Source organism: Lipotes vexillifer, unplaced genomic scaffold (assembly GCF_000442215.2).
Source record: "Lipotes vexillifer unplaced genomic scaffold, Lipotes_vexillifer_v1.1 scaffold390, whole genome shotgun sequence".
NCBI classification, from domain to species: domain Eukaryota; kingdom Metazoa; phylum Chordata; class Mammalia; order Artiodactyla; family Lipotidae; genus Lipotes; species Lipotes vexillifer.
The window spans coordinates 2,161,153-2,180,827 of NW_006784503.1; the positions used below are offsets into that span (position 1 = coordinate 2,161,153).

Consider the following 19,675-nt stretch of genomic DNA (forward strand, 5'->3'; position numbering starts at 1 on the left):
TAAAAAAGTTTCTTTTCACTTTTGCCCTTTCTAAGAGGTAGGGTATTTACCCTATACTATTTTAATAGAATCGTATTTGCTCTGAAGTGAAACTATTTGTTTTACTTTATTAAAGTTGATGCCTTTGGGCTAGCTTCTAAAAGAGTAAACTTACATAATTCTTATTAAGTGAACCTACTTCATATTTTCTTGTCTCCAGCCTTTACAGTTAAAAGGTTCTTTTGGAATATTGCTCTGCTCTGTAGTAGGTTATAGAGAAACCTACATAGCCAACATCATATCCATCATCTGAAACGCTGGCGCCTGTACAAGATAAGCCAAGGGGGATCCTTCAGAGCTAAGAGAAAAGTCAAGTCTGTCCATGGAAGCATATGGATGATGTGACAGCAGGCAAAACTTTGTTCTTCATATGATGGACTTCGACACAGGCCAGGGCGATGGGGTCTGCCCCGGAATCTAGGGGCCTTTGGTTTGAGTTCCTGCTCACCGTTCACACATCCCCGTGGGTCTCAGTAAGTCTCGGTCCACCTCTGGGCCTCGGTTCCCTGGCACCTACCGTGAGGGGGGCGGCCAACAGACACCTCTGGGTCCTGCCCCAGTCCAGACACTCCGTGGTTCCTATTCTTCCTTTAGCCTCAGCAGCCTGAGGTTCTGAAGGCCCCACCCTCAGGTGTGTCTCCCTCAGATGTGTCGTCCAGTCAGAAAGAAGAGGGGTCGGTCCTCCTTGGCATTGGCGGTCTGGAATTCATCTCGCAGCCGAAACTGCCACTCATCTTCCAGCTCCAGGCGGACAACCGTCTGGCGGAGTGAGTTGCGGTCCTGACAGATCACACACAAGGTGGCACCTGTGCGGACGACAGCAGAGGTATGTGAAGAAAACAGGGGAGTTTCTCCAAAGGAAAGGTACTGCCTGGCTGCTATTTGCAAGAATAAAATACGCTGCTGCCTGGGACCGGATGTCCGCGTGAGCTCTCGTTTCCTTGGGGATGCTTCTTAATCTTAGCAAGACAGTGAGACTGTGATTTGGCAGGTCTGGCAGATGAGACAACATGGAACCAAGAAACACTGGCAAGGAAGTGAGCAGAGGGGGAGAAGGAGACAGACTCGCAGCACCACAAACCAACACCCTCGGCTCCAGACCCTGCTGGGCAGCGCCCTCCCCTGGCCCTTCCAGCCCAACCCTCCCTCTCCAGCCATCCCAGCCGGCCACCCGCCCAGGCCCCACGCACCTCCTGACTCTTCCTCTGCTGGGCAACGAGGATTCTCCCGCCTCTCGACGCCTAGCGTTCATCAGCAGTCACGGGTGTTCGTTCTAGCTACCTACCTCCCTACCTACACGTCCTATCCTCCTATCAGACGAAATGTTTCCCAAGAGCAGAGAAGGTTGTGGAAACCTCTGACTACTTCCCCAAAGCTTATGGAATGTTGGTGCTCACTAAACACCTGATAGAGAGGATGGTCAGAGACAAGGCCAACCAAGGAAAAGTGAAGCTCGATTAGGGATCCCAGCTGGATTGGAAAGAATGTGTTTAAGTCATACAGAATGAATGTCTCTCACTCTCAGCCACTCTAGCACGAAAACACCTACAGAGGGAGAAAGATTAGAAGAGAAGTAAAGATGCACGTGGCACCCCAGGACAAGGAAGAACTCATCCACCAAGAAGGAAAAACGTCTGAGGGGATCTGCGAGCTTAGGCTAAGAGCCTGGCTTGGAAAGCAACAGAAAAGTTGAAAATATGTGCTAGTCACCGAAAAGAAAGGGGCTGTGTCTTTTCTCTATGCAAACAGGTAGAGGGGGAAAGAGCCGCCCTGGGATCCCATCCCAGCCTTCTTTGCGCTTCCCTGGATGGTTGGGGAAGTCACGCGCCCTGAGCCTCAGTTTACCCGTTGCCAAGGACTAGGACCAGAGGTCACCTCCGCAGAGGCGCCAGGTGGCGACAGCCACTCAAGGCAAGGTCCGTGGTAAGAGTACGGGAAGTTACCTTTCAGAAAATGAAACTTTTTCAGGAAGGCAGCTCCCACAAAAGAGTCACAGAGGTATAGCAGGAGTCCACTAAACAGGAGGTCGGAGCAGCTGATGTTTAAAGAGTGGGGCCTGGAGCTCACATAACACACAGAGATCTGAAAAGAAAGGAATCCAAGAGAAAACGTCATTCTCCATGAAATACCCCACGACACTGTCTTAGCGCTTTGCATCTAGCAAATACTAACTGCCAGGTCAAGCTCAGACTTGGAGGAACAGAGACAGTATTTAATGTTATTTCCAAATCTATATCCTAAAACTCAACTCCAAGACTTATCCAGATTTATCTATTCGTTAATTCATTTGAGAATCAGAAATGTTTAGCATCAGAAGTGGGTTTGATTCTTAACTTCTTATATCAGGGCCAAACCACTTCAGTCCTCTCAGCCTTTATCTTACCATCTGTAAAGTGGGGTCATACCGGAGTGGAAGTAGTGGACTGGTTCTCATTCCAAGTCCTGGGTTCTGGCGCACGTGTTTAGGAATTTCCCGGATTTATGGACTCGACAGCGCCCCCTCTGACAGTTACCTGAGACCCCAGGTTAAGGTAGCAGTCGACAGACAGCACGGGGTGGCCGTGATTCTTCAGGGACAGCGGGAAGAAGCGGTGGCTGTGGTGCTGCAGGAACTTCTCCAGCAGGAGCTGTGCAGGGGCCGTGAGGAATGTGTGCTTGCTGTCGGGGGCGCAGATGTACTGGGCCGGCACGATGGCCATGGGGCTGTCAGACACCTGCGCGGGGAAGGGCGGGTGTCAGCCACTCCCAGCCACCCTGAGCAGGGACCCAGGGTGGGTGGCCCCGTCATGGAATGCTGTGCCGTGGAGCAGCGATGTGAGAACACATAACTTCCACTGTGAAGTTCTCCATTAAGAAAAATTAGGTTTAACCGAAGTGGGACGTGTGAAAACTGACCACGTGATTGATCAGAATTGTAGACACTGGGGCTTCCCTGGTGGCGCAGTGGTTGAGAATCTGCCTGCCGATGCAGGGGACAGGGGTTTGAGCCCTGGTCTGGGAGGATCCCACATGCCGCAGAGCAACTGGGCCCGTGAGCCACGGCTACTGAGCCTGCGCGTCTGGAGCCTGTGCTCCGCGACAAGAGAGGCCGCGATACTGAGAGGCCCGCGCACCGCGATGAAAAGTGGCCCCCCGCCTGCCGCAACTAGAGAAAGCCCTCGCACAGAAACGAAGACCCAACGCAGCTAAAAATAAATAAATTAATTAAAAAAAGAAAAAAGAAAAAAAAGAACTGTAGACACTGACCATTCCACGCCGAAAATTGGCTGCCTGGTCTAGAAAAAAATAAGGGAATCCATGGACCTTGGGAACGTTCCCCCAAATCCAGGGATGCAAACCTCTGGAAACGGCCAATCTCCCCTTGACCCCCAGACCCTATCTGCCTCCTGTCCAGCCACATGGCCACTGCTCTCCACGGCCCGGCCATCTGGGCCCACCAGCTCTCGTCCCGTCACCAACAGACTTCCCATGCTACAGCCAGAGAGACTGTAGATGTAAATCATGCTAATCAAACCCTCTGCTGGACACCCTTCAATGGGTTCTCGTTACTCCTACAGAAAAGTCTAGAACCTTCCCACAGCGGATAAGGTCCTGCCTACTTCTCCAGCTCATCTCTGACACTCTGCCCCATGGATCGGAGGGACCTTCAAGGCAGGGGTGTGCCAGCTCCGTATGGGTTCCTGGAAGACACAGATCTCCGAAGGCTCGCTGTGATTTCGCATCTGAAATGCCCAGGTCTGCCCGGCCAGGACCGACACAATCAGATCACGTCTCTGCCCATCTGGAGGCCGGCTCAGCCATCAAGCTAGCCCGTCAGTGCCATTCAGACAGTGTTTGGCAGGCACTGTCCTAGGGGCTCCGAGAAGAGCACGGCAACGCACCTGCCCCCGACAAGGGGCTCTGTCCAGCAGAAAAGCCAGACAAGTGAACAGCAAAGACAGTGACAGAGATGAGCTCAGGAAACCAATGGGGAGAGAGAGTGCGGGCAGGCAAGGGCGCACAGGAGGGCTGGTGGTGCGTGTGCGCTGCGGGGGACACACAGGAAACCAGTGAGAGTCGGAGATCAGAAGGGAAACCTGATGGAGTCTTTCCCTTCCCAGGGCTCCCAACCGGAAACCTTTCCTAATACTTCCTAGCAGTCAAGCCCACCCCACTGACTCGAAGGCGCCCAGGTGGCCTCCCTGCCAGCTTTCCCACCACGGACAGCAGCCCCCTCTAGGCACACGGCCACACCCACCTTGGACGTGATGTGGAAGGACCTGTGCCCGCCCACCGCAATCTGCTGCTTCATCACACTGAAGCGATTGAACCGGCAGAGCAGGAGGCCGGCGCTGTGCACCCGCAGGTTGAAGTCCACGTCATCACACATGAACCTGCCCAGAACCAGAGGAGGGGGTGGGTCGGACTGGAGGCAGCTCACAACCCCCCCCAGTCACGTGGAGTGTGCACCCCTGTATTGGGGGCTGGGAAGGCAGAGCAGGCTCGTTCCTGCCCCAAAGACCTTCCTCTGGGAGGCATAGAAGGCAAACCGAGAAGGGAAACAGGACAAGCTGTGATGCGCCTGCACCAGGAAAGCCGGGTGCACCCCAGCCTTACACTACAGAAGCACTGCCACCTGTGGACCAGGCACGACATGCCAGGCACCGTGAGGGGCACTTGACAAACACCAGTTCATCCATTTGCTGAAAAGAAAACAACCGACCTCCCAAAGTAAAAATATTAGCCACTTTTTACAGCTGGAGAAAACAAGACCCAGAGATGGCAAGTCATCTACCTAAACTGCAAAGCTGACAAGTGGCAGAACCCAAATTCCTAGCAGGTCGGCCTGGCTCCAAAATTGACACTCCTGCCTGGGCCCTCTCGGGGGTGTGCCCACTGCCTGGCACGTAGAGGGCTCAATAAACATTAGTGATTAGATTCTTCTCGTGACATGAGCATTTCTGCATAGATCTGTAGAGAGTGACACAGGGAAATTACAGTTTCCTTCAGTGCTAACGCTCCTAAAAAGTGATGTGTTCAGAGAAGGAGCAAAAAAGCAAGAGAAACAACACCCAGTAGCATTTAAGTCATTAAATAAGGTACCACGTGAAATGAGGAAGGAAGCTGAATGGTCTTAGGCAAATCTGCCCCAAAATTATACAACAAAAATACCAGAAAAAACCATGAGGGCCGAAAGCAAGGGACCAGGCCAACGCTATGGGTGAAAAGGCTCTGGTTTCGTTGGCCCTGAAGGGCAAGGACGGAGCAGCCACCTGCCAGGAGTAAGGCTGCCCCTCACCGAGGGCCCTGGGACCATGGGCAGAGCTGACAGCCAAGGCGGCGCGGGAGCTCACCGATTCTGGTTGTACTGCACATTCTGGGTCAAGTCCACGTTCAGGATGATGAAGTCGTGCACGTGGCAGCGGGAGAAGGGCTCGCGCACCTCGCGGCTCCCAGTCTTGCTGGACCACTTGCGCATGCCGATCAGGGCGTAGTGAGTGATGTTGGGGGAAGCCTCAATGTGCTGCATGATGTGCTTCAAGGAAACATTTTTTTCCGACCAGGAAAATTCCCTGTTCGAAGGAAGGAGATGGACATCCCTCGGTTGGCATGCACACAATAGCAAGGCCCTCTGGACCAGGCTGGCCAGGATGCTGCTTTCCCCTGAACGTGCAGGGCGGGGTGGTGCAGAAGGAACCCTTCACAACCGCCAGGCACCGTGCTCAAATTCACTGTCATTGATCCTCGCAGCAATCCTATGACATGGGCATAGCATCCCCATTTTACAGATGAGGAAAAAGAGGCTCTGGATAACTTGCCCAGTGTCACGTGACAAGAGCTTGGCTTGAACGGTGTTGTCTGCTCCGGAGCCCACAGTCTCTGCATCTGCCAAACCACCTTGCGTTTCCACTGTCAATTCCAAGCGAGGTGGGGGGAGGGAAGGAGGCAGCGTGTAAACACCTCCCACCCCACCCTGCCGGTGACTGAAGTCCGTGAAGACAGTGGGGGCCACCCGACAACCAGGAAGGGCTGCTGAAGAGAGTAACCCCAGGGCGGGGAGCTGGGGTGACGAGAGCTCTGTCTGTGAGACCCAGGGATGCGGCTCAACTTCTCTGCATCTCAGCTTCCTTTTCCCCAACTGAGGGGGCTTCAACTAAACTCTCTAAGGCCCCAGCCAGCTCTGGCGTGCCAGGACTTGAACGGCTGCTGCAGAATAAAATTCAGAAAGGCAGAGGGAAAAGCTTGTTTCTCTTCCTCATTGCTGCCCTGGCCGAGCTCTTGCCCTCGGAAGCATGACAGTGAGAATACTGAAAGCACGGTGACTGCTGTCCTCCTGCACGTGCAGCTCTATCAGACAGAAAACAGTTTTTTCTAGAAGAGCAGTGGTGTTAATGGTGATTGTTACATGAGGACTCACTAACACAGAAGAGGTGAACCGACCTCAAAAGTTGCCTCTCACAAAAACAAGCCAAAAATTCAAGTTGTTTCTCAAAAAAAAAAAAAAAAAATCAAGCCAAAAATAAAGGCTAAGTTGAAACACTCATGGTAAAAGCACACAGAAATATTTTACCCACGATGCTCAGATGCAGCTGTGTCTACTGAGCCTTTCCTACATTGTGCTGCTCCGTTGCCCGTGACTGGGCACACAATTCATGGTTTAATTAATCCTTGTAACAAACTTCTAGCACAAGTTTAAGTGCCCCTTTGAAAGATGAGCAATCTAGAACCCAAAAAACAGTCATTTCCCTAATGTCACACAGCAAATAAAAATACAGCTTCACGTTAGGAGGAGGCTGGGGGAGGGAGGAGGGACTGGAAGGTTCTGGGGTGCCAGTGATGGTCTGTTTCTTCATCAGGGAGTTTGTCAAGCATGTGTGTTCTGTTTGTGAAAATACCTGGATATGTATTATACTTTCCTTTTCGTATATATTTGATGTTGAATATATACTGCATTATTTTCTGTATGTATTACACCTCAGTAACATTTTTTAAATTAAGAACTCAAAGTAAAGCTTGGAACGTGAGCCCACCACACGCCGGGCTCTGTCCACTGCACACCACACCTTCTAGCCTGAGGCGCACTCTGGGGTCCTCAAAGGGCAGACGCGAATCCCCCACTGAGAAGAGAGCACGTGCACTTGTCTTACTGGTGGGGTGAGTGTGTGGGTTCTCACCTGCTTCTCTCCCCACCACAGTCGACGTCCAGCACGTTCCACATCACACAGGAGTCATCAGAAATGACGATGAAGGGCCAGATGTCCTGCGGCTTGATCCCCAGTTCCTCCTGCCGGTTCCGCTCCAGCTCCAGGTTGTGGTAAGACAGCTCCTTGATCAGGAAATGGGCGGCGCCTGAAATGGGCAAACGACCCCGACTCAGGCCAGTCCTATGCCGACGACCACCCAGGACAAAGCCCCAGTGAGAAGAGAACTTGATGAAAGCCCATCGAGGCCCCAGCTCCGCCAGCTCCTGTGGGTCCTGATTTGCAGCCCTCACCCACCCACTATAGGCTGTTGACTTGGTAGAATTCTAGGGCAGAAAACACTCCTCTGCAATTTGCACACACATCGATTTATCCTTGCTTTTCTAACAGCCGAGAACATGAATAAATCAATAACCAAACATCAAAGAAAAAAGAACAGTCAAATCAAAATAGCTTTAAAAGCCAAAAAGCTTAATTAGAAAGGTCTTTCCTCTCTACGTGGACATAAACTGTCTCTCGCCATCTGCCTGTACAAGGATGTGGTCAGTAGCCACGGTGGTCGCTGACCTTCAGCGCACCCTGAAAGGAGTTCAGGGTGGCGATCAGGAAGGAGGCAGTCTGTGCTCTGGGAAAAACTGGCAGAACAGGACTTCAGAGAGTTAGATATTTTTCAGGAGGCGATTTTATGAGCCCAATCTCTTGCATCGTCTCCTATCTAGAAAAGCACTAAAATCAGTAACAGAGATATCTGCTCCCAGTGACCAGTAGCATCCCTCAGCCAGCATGTGTGCTTGACTGCACGCATCTCCCTTCACCAAAATCCCATATACACTGACCTCCCCCCCTTATCTCGCAGTTCCTCAGAGCTGAGAGGCCGTCTCCCAAGCTCTAGTCCTCATTTTGCCCCAAATAAAACTTAACTCACAACTCTCACATTGTGCATCGACATCTGGAACATTCTCTCAAGTCTCCATTCACAGAAATTTTACAGAGTAGGGCACGTTTAAAAAGGCCTACCGACTCCAGCGCTGTTGAAGATACTCGGGAGCACCAGCATGATGTGGTTGGGCCAGTATTTCTTATAAATCGCCATTTCATACTCCTTGACAACTAGCACATGCAAATGGCTGGCACCATCCATCGCGTGGTACAGGTTAAAGAGCCCGTGTTCGTGACGGCCAGTCGTGGGAGTGAACGTCGGACTTTTTATGTATTCATGACTCTGGAGAGTACGGGCATAAAGAAGCAAGTGTTTGTCAGCATGGCCACAATGATTCCCCTCCCTTTAAAATGGGACTTTGCAGCCTCTTCCATCAAAAGATGGCATCTATTTCCACACTCCCTGCATCTGGCTTAGCCTTGGGACTTGCTTTTATGGACAATACGCAGTTAAAATGACAGCGTGCCAGTTCCAAGCCTGGCCTCCAGAGGCCTGACACATTCTGCCTTCTCTCGGACCCCTCCCAGGCAGAAGCCCGGGCTAGCCTGCTGGAGAGGCCGCAGGGAACAGACATGGGCGTCCCTAGCCCAGCCGGCCCGCCGCCAACCTGGTAACTCACCTCGGACACAGATGAGAGCAAGCCACCCCAGGATAACCACCCAGCAGAACTGAGTCCAAACTGCTGGCCCACAGAATCGGAAGCTAAGTGCATGCTTGTTCGGAAATGGTTTGTTAGGCGAGCAAAACTAACAGGCACATATCGATTACCCAAATTCATTAACCTCTCCTATTAGCACCTAATACCGTGCTCTGAGTACACGTTATTCCTGTATGACTTAAATCCCTCTATCATAGCCATACAGCCTAGCTACTCATACACGCAGGCTATGAATCTTTTACATAAATAACTGTGTTTTCTTTCACTCTTTTCTCAACAATAGGTTCCGCTGGCCAAGCTAAGTCTTCTGTTCCTTCTCGATTCCTCAAAGTACTTGCTACAAAGCTGTGCATACAGCTGGTGCTCATAACCAGTTTTTGTTTTTTTTTTTTAAATAAAGTTATTTATTTATTTATTTATTTTTTGGCTGCGTTGGGTCTTCGTTGCTGTTCACAGGCTTTCTCTAGTTGCGGCGAGCGGGGGCTGCTCTTCGTTGCGGTGCGCGGGCTTCTCATTGCGGTGGCTTCTCTTGTTGCAGAGCATGGGCTCTAGGCGTGCGGGCTTCAGTAGTTGTGGCACGCGGGCTCAGTAGTTGTGGCTCGCGGGCTCTAGAGCGCAGGCTCAGCAGTTGTGGCGCGCGGGCTTAGTTGCTCCGCGGCATGTGGGATCTTCCCGGACCGGGGCTCGAACCCGTGTCCCCTGCATTGGCAGGCGGATTCTTAACCACTGCGCCACCAGGGAAGTCCCTCATAACCAGTTCTGATGGGAACCGCCTGGAAAAGCTAGTGCAGTAACTGAAAAAGTCTCGAGCACCTTATAATAAAGGCCTCACTGCCACTTTACAAATGTTTTCATTCTTGATAATAGCCTGCTGGGTCTGCAAGGCTGGGTTCAGCTCTGGGTATGCCTGGCCCTCTGGAGAAGGAACAGCAGAGCTGTACACAAGGTCCGTGGGGCTGGGGCTGGGGAAGGGGCAGCCGGTTGACCCTGAGGTTGTCAGGCTGGAACTGTCAAACCAAGCGCCCATAAGAATGGTGGCCAGAGAGACAATGGATCATTAGGAACAATCTCCTCGGAAGAGAGAAAATTTCTCATTTAGAGGATATACGTTGAAATATTTACAAATGAAATGATGCAATGTCTGAGATTCACTTCCAAGTAACACAGGAAGGCAGATGAAGAGAGATGGCTTGATGAAGCAAGAGTGGCCTTGAGTGAATAACTGTTGAGGTTGGGTAAGCAGCCCTGGGGGAATCATTATACTATTCTGCCATCTTAGCCTGTTTCAAATGTTCCATAAGAGGGCTTCCCTGGTGGCGCAGTGGTTGAGAGTCCGCCTGCCGATGCAGCGGACACGGGTTCGTGCCCCGGTCTGGGAGGATCCCACATGCCGTGGAACGACTGGGCCCGTGAGCCATGGCCGCTGAGCCTGCGCGTCCGGAGCCTGTGCTCCTCAACAGGAGAGGCCACAACAGTGAGTAGGCCCGCATACCGCAAAAAAAAAAAAAAAAGTTCCATAAGAGATAGCATGAAAGAAAAGATAGTGGAAGGGATGAACATTTACTGGCCCTTGTTATCTTCCAGGTACCGTGCTGGTGCCTGACGTTGGTTATTCCATACAATTCTCACCACAAGCTTTTGCAAGAGTTATTATTGCCCAAAGCTTACAGATGAGGAAACTGTGGCTCAGAGGCATCAAGTGACAGTATGATGCCAAACTTGACTCAAATTTGACTCTGAGTGGCCACAAAGCCCTTGTGCTCCCCAGTCTCCTCCAAGTTGAGCCACCACGTTCGTCTCTCCCCGCCACACCCCACCCCATGTGCCCGACTCATCAAGAACTACAGTCTCTGGGTCTCCAGCTCGGTGGTCCCTTGCAGCCACTTTTTTTTTTTTTTTTGCGGTACGCGGGCCTCTCGCTGTTGTGGCCTCTCCCGTTGCGGAGCACAGGCTCCGGATGCGCAAGCTCAGCGGCCATGGCTCACGGGCTTAGCTGCACCGCGGCATGTGGGATCTTCCCAGACCGGGGCATGAACCCGTGTCCCCTGCATCGGCAGGCGGACTCTCAACCACTGCGCCACCAGGGAAGCCCCTCTCTATAAACTTTTAAGATTCTGGCAGGCAGGTGCAGAGAACTACTTGTCTTGCAGCTGCTCAGGGAAGCGCCCTTGCAGCCACTTTGATTTGCCCCCCGGGGACTTGAAGCCAGTACCTTGTCTGTGACGAGGGGCAGCCTCATGCTCTCCAGCTGGCCTCCGGGTTGGCTGAAGACAAAGTGGTGCTCCTTGGACTTGGGGATGATGAAGTGGAGCTGGATCTCCTCTCCTAGCATGGAGTAAGAGAAGGCAAAGGCGTGCAGGGTGGACTCATAGAGCTGAGGTGCGAGGGGGAAAGGACAGAGCTTGTCATCAGAGTCCGGCCTGACTTCCCGGAAGAACCCAGGCCCGCCGTGGCCATGACTACACAGAGGTCGCTGCCGCCTCTGCCCCAGGCTGACGCCAGGACACAGTGTGGACGCCCACACCTGAGGCCACACCCACTGGGCCAGCGGCCGCTCCCGTCCCAGTGCTGACCATGCTTCACCCAGCAACGCCACGTCAGCTGCCCAGCCCTTCCTGACGCTGGACCCGACCCAGAGGTGCGCTGGGTTACCAACTAAAGCATTCACGTGCCAGATCACATTTTTAATTGTAACAAAGGTTATTTTCCCACCACAGGTAATATGTGTAACAGCATATTAACAGGACAATAACTGCGAACTTGTGCACTTCTATCTCACGCACCACGTCCAGGCCCCCTCCCGTCCCCTTGGCATTAAAATTAACAATCTATGAAGCAATTAACAACCCTATGTCCTCACCCCCACTTGGTGGACGTGGAAACTGACACCCACGGGTCTTGGGCTCACTCCGGTCCCCAGTCTAGCCTCACCTCTAGTCACTTTGTCCAAGGAGCCCTCCCCTCACCCAGTCACCGTGCCCGCACTGCCCTCTGGTGCGACCTCCCAGCCCAGCTTTGCCCAGGCCGTGCTCATGCCTCCTCCAGTTCTCAGCTCAGGCGTCCACAGAGGTGTCTTCCCTGACCCTCACCCTCCATCTGACATCCCCTGCTGCAGACGTGCAGCTAGCCTGTGCTGTGCCCTCCCAGGAACCACGGGGGCCAGGGGAGGGCCGATGCGGGCCGGGACACACCGGCTGTGAAGTCCTACTGTGGCTCTACTTCGAGAGCAGAGATGAGGGAGAAACAGATTCTGACCTGGGGAGGGAACACAGAGGGTCGTAACTGAGGAGTCTCCTAAGACTTCCTCTCAGGAGCCTTGAGCTTCATTGCTCAAGGAAGAACAGAACAAGGAGAGGCAGGGAAATGCCAGCAGGGGGTCAGCGTGTGCCCCTCAGTGCTCCTCGCAGGCCTGCTTTCACGCCCCCTGCCAGTGCGGCCCCCCAGACCCGCGCACCTGCGCGCAGGCCCGGCCCGCCGGCCAGAGCTCAAACCCGCCCTTCCCCTTCTCCCGCGTGTTTCACTCATTCCTTCACTGCGGACCCTGCAGTGACCAGGGACTGAACCCTTTGAGTCTCTCCAGATCTATAAATTTCCAAATCAAGACAATGTTTTCACTCACATGTTTCCCTGCCTTGAAAGAAAAGCTTCATCTCCGAGGGAAAAAATGTTAGGAGAATTATTCTGCAGCAAATAGGATTTCTGATTATTTTAATCCTTGGAAAAACCGCTCATATGTATTTTCTAATTTCGTCTACAGTAAAATCACATCGTTTAAAACACTCTGTGCTAAAAGAAGACAGATTCTACTTCGGTGGAAGCTGAGCTCAAGGCCGAGCAGACTCGGGAAAATTAAAGCTACTGTCTGCTGTTTCCCTCTGTAAAGGGGACGGACAGAGCAAGCCAGCGCTCTTGCCACCTTCGGGCCTTTCTGGGGCATCCACTCATGTATATATGAGTATGTAAGTCGTATAGAGAAGTATAAATTAACTCATGCTGTAACAGCTGTCAGTGTAGGTAAAACAATGTTGTCATTTTTTTTGTTATTTTTTGGATGATTATTCATTTGCGTGTAAATCCTGACAGCAGTGGAAGGCCTCCTACTGATAGGATAATAGTGAGCATAAGGGTTGTGATGATGGGTATTTTATTTCATGCGTGTGATAGTGATAATATGGCGGTGGCTGAACTGTAAATAAATCATTATGATATGCATATCAACTGGAATTGATTTGACTTAATGAGCTATGTACAATTAATAAATATATGTACTATGTGATACCAATGATTTAATGTAAATGCTTATAAGCATGGGGTACATAATGCACGATTATACATATTGTGTATTGTATACAATATGATGCATATGTACTTGTATACGGGAATATACATATGATGCACAAAGTACATAACCATTTATGGGGGAAAAGTATGTAAAAAAAAAAGTTGGCCGCACAGGTGTCTGACTGGCTCCCATCAGCTCCTGCTGCCCCCTCCTCCTCTTTCCCCGTTTGGGTCTGAGATGAAAAGAAATACTAAGTGTAAAACGGGAAGTACCACTGGAGCGGGGGCTCCATCCTACCTGGTAGCGGGGGTGGAAGCCCATGTACTGGTGGCACTGCTCGCAGTGGTGGTACGTATTGTATGCCGCGTACTTGGAGAGCCTCATCCTCGCCGTCTGGCGCCGCACGTAGAGGTCCTCTGGCTTCCGGCGTGTCCCTCTGTCTGCACGAAATCCCCAGCATTAAAGAACAGCACGAGGCACAGCCCACGTTCTCTCCCCTGCCTACTCACAGGGAACCACGGTAACAGGACTTTGTGCGATCACCTGTCTGCCCCAAGGTGACTCAGCTGGTCAGAAAGGACAGAGTCTCAGTGGGATAAACTGAAGGGTACGTTCACATGGCGTCTTACACATGCACCCATGCATGGTTCATAAACATATTCAAGGTTTCGCTACATGACAATGTAAATCGATCGCCAACATAATATGCAAATACTGTAAAGCACATGAATCACCTCCAGGTCTTCAAATGACTTAGCAAAATTAAGATTTTAACAGTCAACCTCCATTCGAGAAGGTCTACTATGTGAAGAAACCTTCAGTAAAAGTGATCTGCTTGGGCTTCCCTGGTGGTGCAGTGGTTAAGAATCCGCCTGCCAAGGCAGGGGACATGAGTTCGAGCCCTGGTCCGGGAGGACCCCACATGCCGTGGAGCAACTAAGCCCGTGTGCCACAGCTACTGAGCCTGTGCTCTTGAGCCCATGAGCCACAACTACTGAAGCCCGTGTGCCACAACTACTGAAGCCTGCGTGCCTAGAGCCTGTGCTCTGCAACAAGAGAAGCCACCTCAATGAATAGCCCTCACACCAAACGAAGAGTAGCCCCCGCTCGCTGCAACTAGAGAAAGCCCGCGCACAGCAACGGAAGACCCAACGCAGCCAATAAAATAAATAAGTAAATAAAATAAATCTTAAAAAAATAAAAAGTGATCTGCTCTGACAGCAACGAAGATAAAATAATTGGTTTGACAAGGAGACCGGTGAGTATTTTCCTCTCACGCAGCATTCACCAAACTTCCCTAGTCAGTGCTTGTAATCACACTGGCCACTCATGTCCCATGTTTGCTGCCAGTGACCCTGAAACCCAGCAGGGTCATAACACTGTGGAAGTTAGCAGTCCCTGAAGAAGTGGCGAGAAAATGAGAGACCAAAGGTCAGAAAGGGAAATGGGAGCATTTTGTTACAATCCAAGTTCATAGAGAAACATACATGTCTTTTTCCTCTGTTAACCAGAACCTTCAGAATACTCCGATCATGATAAACCACCAAGAGGGTCCTCACCATTATTCAGCACCAACCAAGCCGTGAGTCTTCCCTCGTGAGGTCTGTGAAGAGCCCTTCCTGTCAGGTGAGGTGGCGACCTCAGTTCTCCACCAGGCACTGTCGGTTCACCCACGACCACCAGATAAGTTCATCACTAACAAAATTCAGCTCATGCCTTTAAGAGGCTATATGCCCATGTACCCTGGAAGAAGGTGGCAGCAAGAGATTTAAAAATCTGACCTTCGCTCTTTACGCTCTGATGGTGTGAACAGATCAGACTGGCATCCTCATACTTCGGGTCGTGAATAATGTAGTCAAAAGGCAACGTCTTGAACAGCTCCAGGTCCGGCCAGGGGTCACTGAGCTGGAGGTAATGCCAATCTGATTCTTCTCTGAGGTCTACAGGAGCAGTAGGAACACAGATATATGACAAAACAGGAAGTGAGAAGGATTTATGTCAAATGTGCACAAGGATGATGGTAGGAGTGGAATTGATATGGAGTCTACAGGTTACCTGGGGAACTCCACTGGATCTCAAATACTCTGGCACCCGTCCCATTTTCAGGATTGTTCTAATTCAGCAAGAAGGTGCATTCAGATCTATCTCTATCCAGACAAACAGCCTTATGCTGTGTTTCCTACGGGATGGGGCTGCTCTTCTAACTTACACTAACTTCCACTCCTGGCAGTATACCTACCCCTGGGCTCTGGGCTTCTCCCGAGCAGCGTCCCCCAAATATACCACACGGGTCCTCACCACCGGCAGAACTTAATGTAGTTCTCTCTCTTGCTCTTATATCTAAATGCTACCCAGCCAGGAAGGCCCAACTCCTATCACTTCACTTCTAGAAAACCTCTTCTGAATGCTCAGTACACTGGTTTCTCCCTTCTGAATGCCACCAGTACTCACGGCCCGATCCACATGTGCACATTTGCAGTGTATCACCCTACATTATAATTGGTGTAGTCTACAGTGCTCACTAAATGCTTGTTGGCTAAAAGGTAAAAAAATCTAGTTGGTCCAACTCAAACTTATGTAACATATTGATTTTACATCAACTGATCAATATCATTTTACATCACATTGATTTTACATATTTGATATGACATATATATAGTATAGACGATACTGATATATATCTATATATCTATATCAGTGTATCCTACTATATATATGTGGGCAGAGTACATGTCCATAAGAAACAGAAAAAATAAGGAAAGAAGAGGGACAGGAACATTTGTTCTGTATTTAATAGGTGCTCAGTGCTTCATATGCGTAACATCCGTTAATCTTCACAACATCCTGTAAAACAGGAATTACACACATTTTGCCAAAGAGAAACCCAAGGCAATAAGAGAGTATTTAAGAAAGTAAGGCTTTGAAGTTCAACAAACTGGATTCAAACCCTATCTTTATCATTGGTATATCCAACAAAGTGAGGAGACAGAAATTTAGCAGACCTGTTGACTTTCATTTGAAAAATGGTTTCCAACTGTGGGGAAACGGTGGAAAGCTCAGAGTTTCGATGAAAAGCCTCTTTCCCTTCTCCTTCAAAGGAAAGACCAAGGACTGGATGGGCTTCCTTGGTCCTAAATTTTCTCCAAGTCAAAACTCAAACACAGCAAGAGCATCTAAAGCACTTCTGTGTATCCAAATGACAGGATTTCCTTCCTTGTCAAGGCTGAAGACATCGCCAGTATATACCCCATCGTTATCCACGCAACTGCTGGTGGACGTCTGTCCATTAATGGACAACATATGGTTGTTTCGATGTCTTGGCTATTGTGAATAATGCTGCTGAACACGGTAACTATGTGAGGTGACGAATATGTTCATTAGTGTGATTGCGGTGATGACTTCACAGTGTATACGTGTATCAAATCATCCAGCTGTACAGCTTAAACGTACATAATACAAGGGCTGTTACAAGCTTACTGGGGCCCCTTCTCTACAACACACCACTCCTTACACAAATCTTCATTCCCAAAGCAATGGATTCCTTTACCAGACCAAGTTTCTGAGCCACTGGAGGGGTGCTGGAAGAGGAAATGGAGGAGGCGTTCTACAATAAGCATGAGACAGCTGTTCAAAGTCTTACCTTAATCAGGGTAAATTCTGTTCTGTGAATGAGAAGAAAAGGCTATTCCCTGCATAGCATATGTTTCCATTTTGCCCCAAGATGTTGACCTCTGTGCTCAGCAGCCTGAGAGGGAAACCCTCCACTGATGGACAACCCCGCTTTCTAGAGGCAGCAACGAAATCTAGTTTGGTTCCAGCTCTGCCACCTCCCAGCTGGACTCCTGAACATGTTATTCCGGAAACGAATAACAGTATCCATCTCTTGATGTGGCACAGAAAACGAAAATGTGGTGATTTACGTAAACCGTCTAGCACAGTGGTTGACGTTTGGAAGGTGAGCAGTAAACAGCGGGTATTTTTAGTATCGTAATTTTATCTCCCACCAAGGCCTCCCAGGCACTATTCTAGGACTGAGCAAAATGGCTACAAGGGCAAGATAAAAGCAGCCCTACAAGGCCCTTGGGAGGAGCCAGATCATTAATCTGAGAATTCCATCTTCAAAGTAAAAGATACAGCGGAAGTCACTTGAGAAACCGACTAAGGATGATTCCAAGCCCAAGCGTCATCAGCAGATAACTCACTGATATTGATCTCTTCTTCATCGTAAACATCCACTTCCGTCAGCCGAATGAGCATTCTCGACAAAATGCTGAGGAACTGCAGGTAGGCGCCTGTCTTCCCGATCTGTAGAGACAGCAAAGCAGGAGCCAGCCTCAGTACGCCCTGCCTACGTGTGGGCGCTGACTGAGCACCCGACATGCCTCCACGCCGCCACCTCTTTCAACCATCTCACCTAATTAAAAGGAGGGCTGGGGGGATGCAAAGACACTTGAGGGAAAATGTGGCCTGAAGTATGGCAGGCAGACAGATGAACTCCGGTGGGCGGGAGACCCACCCGCTTATAAATCATTGCAAATGTCTTTCCAGATTTTAACTGGCCACATGGTTTAAGCTGTTAGAAGTAGGATTGCATCAGGAGCTGAACAAAGTTGCTTCAAAAAACAATGAACTGACATTTCAATAATGTCTTAAAAGAGTCTTGCATAATTGCAAATTGCTATCTTATATTAACTGATATGGCTGTAGTAAGACAACAAAATTCACTGTGCGGGACATAAAAGGCTGGCATCACATTTCTCTCCTCCTAAGGCCAGGAAAAGAAATTTAAAAAATGATTTTTTTCTTCTTCCTTCTCTTTCTTCTTGTTTTAGAGAGTCCCCTGCCCCCTCAAGCCCGGCACCAGGCCAGTATACTATTGGTCTTAGTTCACTGAGGTCACAACTGGTTACATGGGTACCTGTGGGCTATCCTCGCCTCCCTCCACCCTGGTGCGCTAAGAATGTGCTCTCCAAGTTCTTAGCTCAACGCCCGGTTCACAGCAAGTATTCGACAAATGCTGATGAATGGAAATAACTAACTTTTTATTTTTTTGGCGGTGCCGCACGGCATGTGGGATCTTAGATCCCCGACCAGGGATGGAACCCACACCCCCAGCACTGGAAGCGCGGAGTCTCTTAACCACTGGACTGCTAGGGAAGTCCCGGAAACAACTGACCCGTTTAAAAAGAAAATATGAAACACAACTGGGGGGGAGCTTTGGAGAAAATATATGCAATAGATGTAATTGACAAAGGATTAAAATTTATAATCTAAAGAACAAAGCAAAAGAATAAAAGTCAAGTGGACTAAAGGAAATATAGAGAAACAAAACCAGAAAGTCACTGTAAAAGAAGTACCAATGACCAATAAATATATTAAAATATAGTCCCCCTTACTATTATACTAGAAATACACTATTTCTCCCCTATCAAAAAGGCAAGAGCTTTTAAAGATTGATAACATTCAGTAATGTGAGGGGTATGGAGAAACCAGGAATCCTTTTTAAAAAACATTTTATTTTTTCCTATTTTTTTAAATTATGAAAAGTACTATATACTCATTTAAAAGTTCAAGAAATACAGATCAATAATAAAGTAGAATGGTCACCAATTCCAGTCCCCCCCCCCTCCCCCAAGCTCTCCTGTCAGGGATTTTTTAGATATTTTCACACACGCAGACACATACACACACTGATTTTTTTCATAATTGATATGACACCACGTATATATTATTCTGCAACTTGATCTTTAAAATGTAAATATAGATATTTTACACACGCAGACACATACACACACTGATTTTTTTCATAATTGATATGACACCACGTATATATTATTCTGCAACTTGATCTTTAAAATGTAAATATCTTAGAGAAATTTCAACGTCAGTATATAAAGAGCTCTTGAATAGTTCAAACTCTCTGTGGCTGAATTGCATGATACTGTTGTGCCCAAATGTTTTCAACCAAACTTGACCAATGCAACTTGTTTCCAGTCTGTGTTTTAACTACTGTAAACAATACAAAAATGAGCATTCTTATACATATTTTTGTGGGTTTGGGTTTCTTGGGGTAGGTACCTGGCAGGGGAATGAACATTCGGTGTGAAAAGGAAACACGTCTTGAATTGGGACAGTGATGATGATGGTGACAACAACAGTGCTTTCCAGGGCTCAGGCCATGTTCCAGGTGCCCTACAATTATTCTCTTGTTTAACACTCCTGTTTTTGTGATAGAGGTGCTATTATCTTCCCCACTCTCAGACGAGAACAGTGAGGCACAGAGAAGGCTGGAACCGGCCCAGGGCTCAGGTGATGTTCTAGTCCGAATCCAACCCCAGGCAGTTCACTGTAGGGCCCACCCTCCAGCCCTGCCCTGTCTGGCCGAGCCCCCTCCCGAGACCCCTAACCAACCTCGTACGTCCTCCTTACATGCCCACGACACCTGACATTCACACTGCCCAGGTTCCTGCCATGTTGACAGGTGAAACGGTCTTTTGTTGTCAGAAAAACATAAAGAGCTGGGAGATGGTGACAGGTTTCTCATCTCCCTGTTCAGTTTCACCAAAATCTTGCAG

The 19,675-nt window shown here is 49.4% G+C and overlaps 1 protein-coding gene across 1 annotated transcript in view; it reads right to left on the reverse strand.

Annotated features, from left to right (window-relative positions):
- Positions 1-681: 681 nt before the first annotated feature.
- GREB1 (growth regulating estrogen receptor binding 1) overlaps positions 682-19,675 on the reverse strand; it is a 70,002-nt gene continuing 51,008 nt past the window's right edge. Inside the window, exons 22-32 of the mRNA XM_007456907.1 lie at positions 17,303-17,405; positions 14,882-15,040; positions 13,398-13,540; positions 11,031-11,192; positions 8,238-8,442; positions 7,194-7,368; positions 5,373-5,591; positions 4,277-4,412; positions 2,553-2,753; positions 1,983-2,121; positions 682-845 (exon numbers count right to left, since the gene is read on the reverse strand). Of these exons, the coding sequence (XP_007456969.1) occupies positions 682-845; positions 1,983-2,121; positions 2,553-2,753; positions 4,277-4,412; positions 5,373-5,591; positions 7,194-7,368; positions 8,238-8,442; positions 11,031-11,192; positions 13,398-13,540; positions 14,882-15,040; positions 17,303-17,405 (1,806 nt within the window). The remainder of the gene's footprint in view (positions 846-1,982; positions 2,122-2,552; positions 2,754-4,276; positions 4,413-5,372; positions 5,592-7,193; positions 7,369-8,237; positions 8,443-11,030; positions 11,193-13,397; positions 13,541-14,881; positions 15,041-17,302; positions 17,406-19,675) is intronic.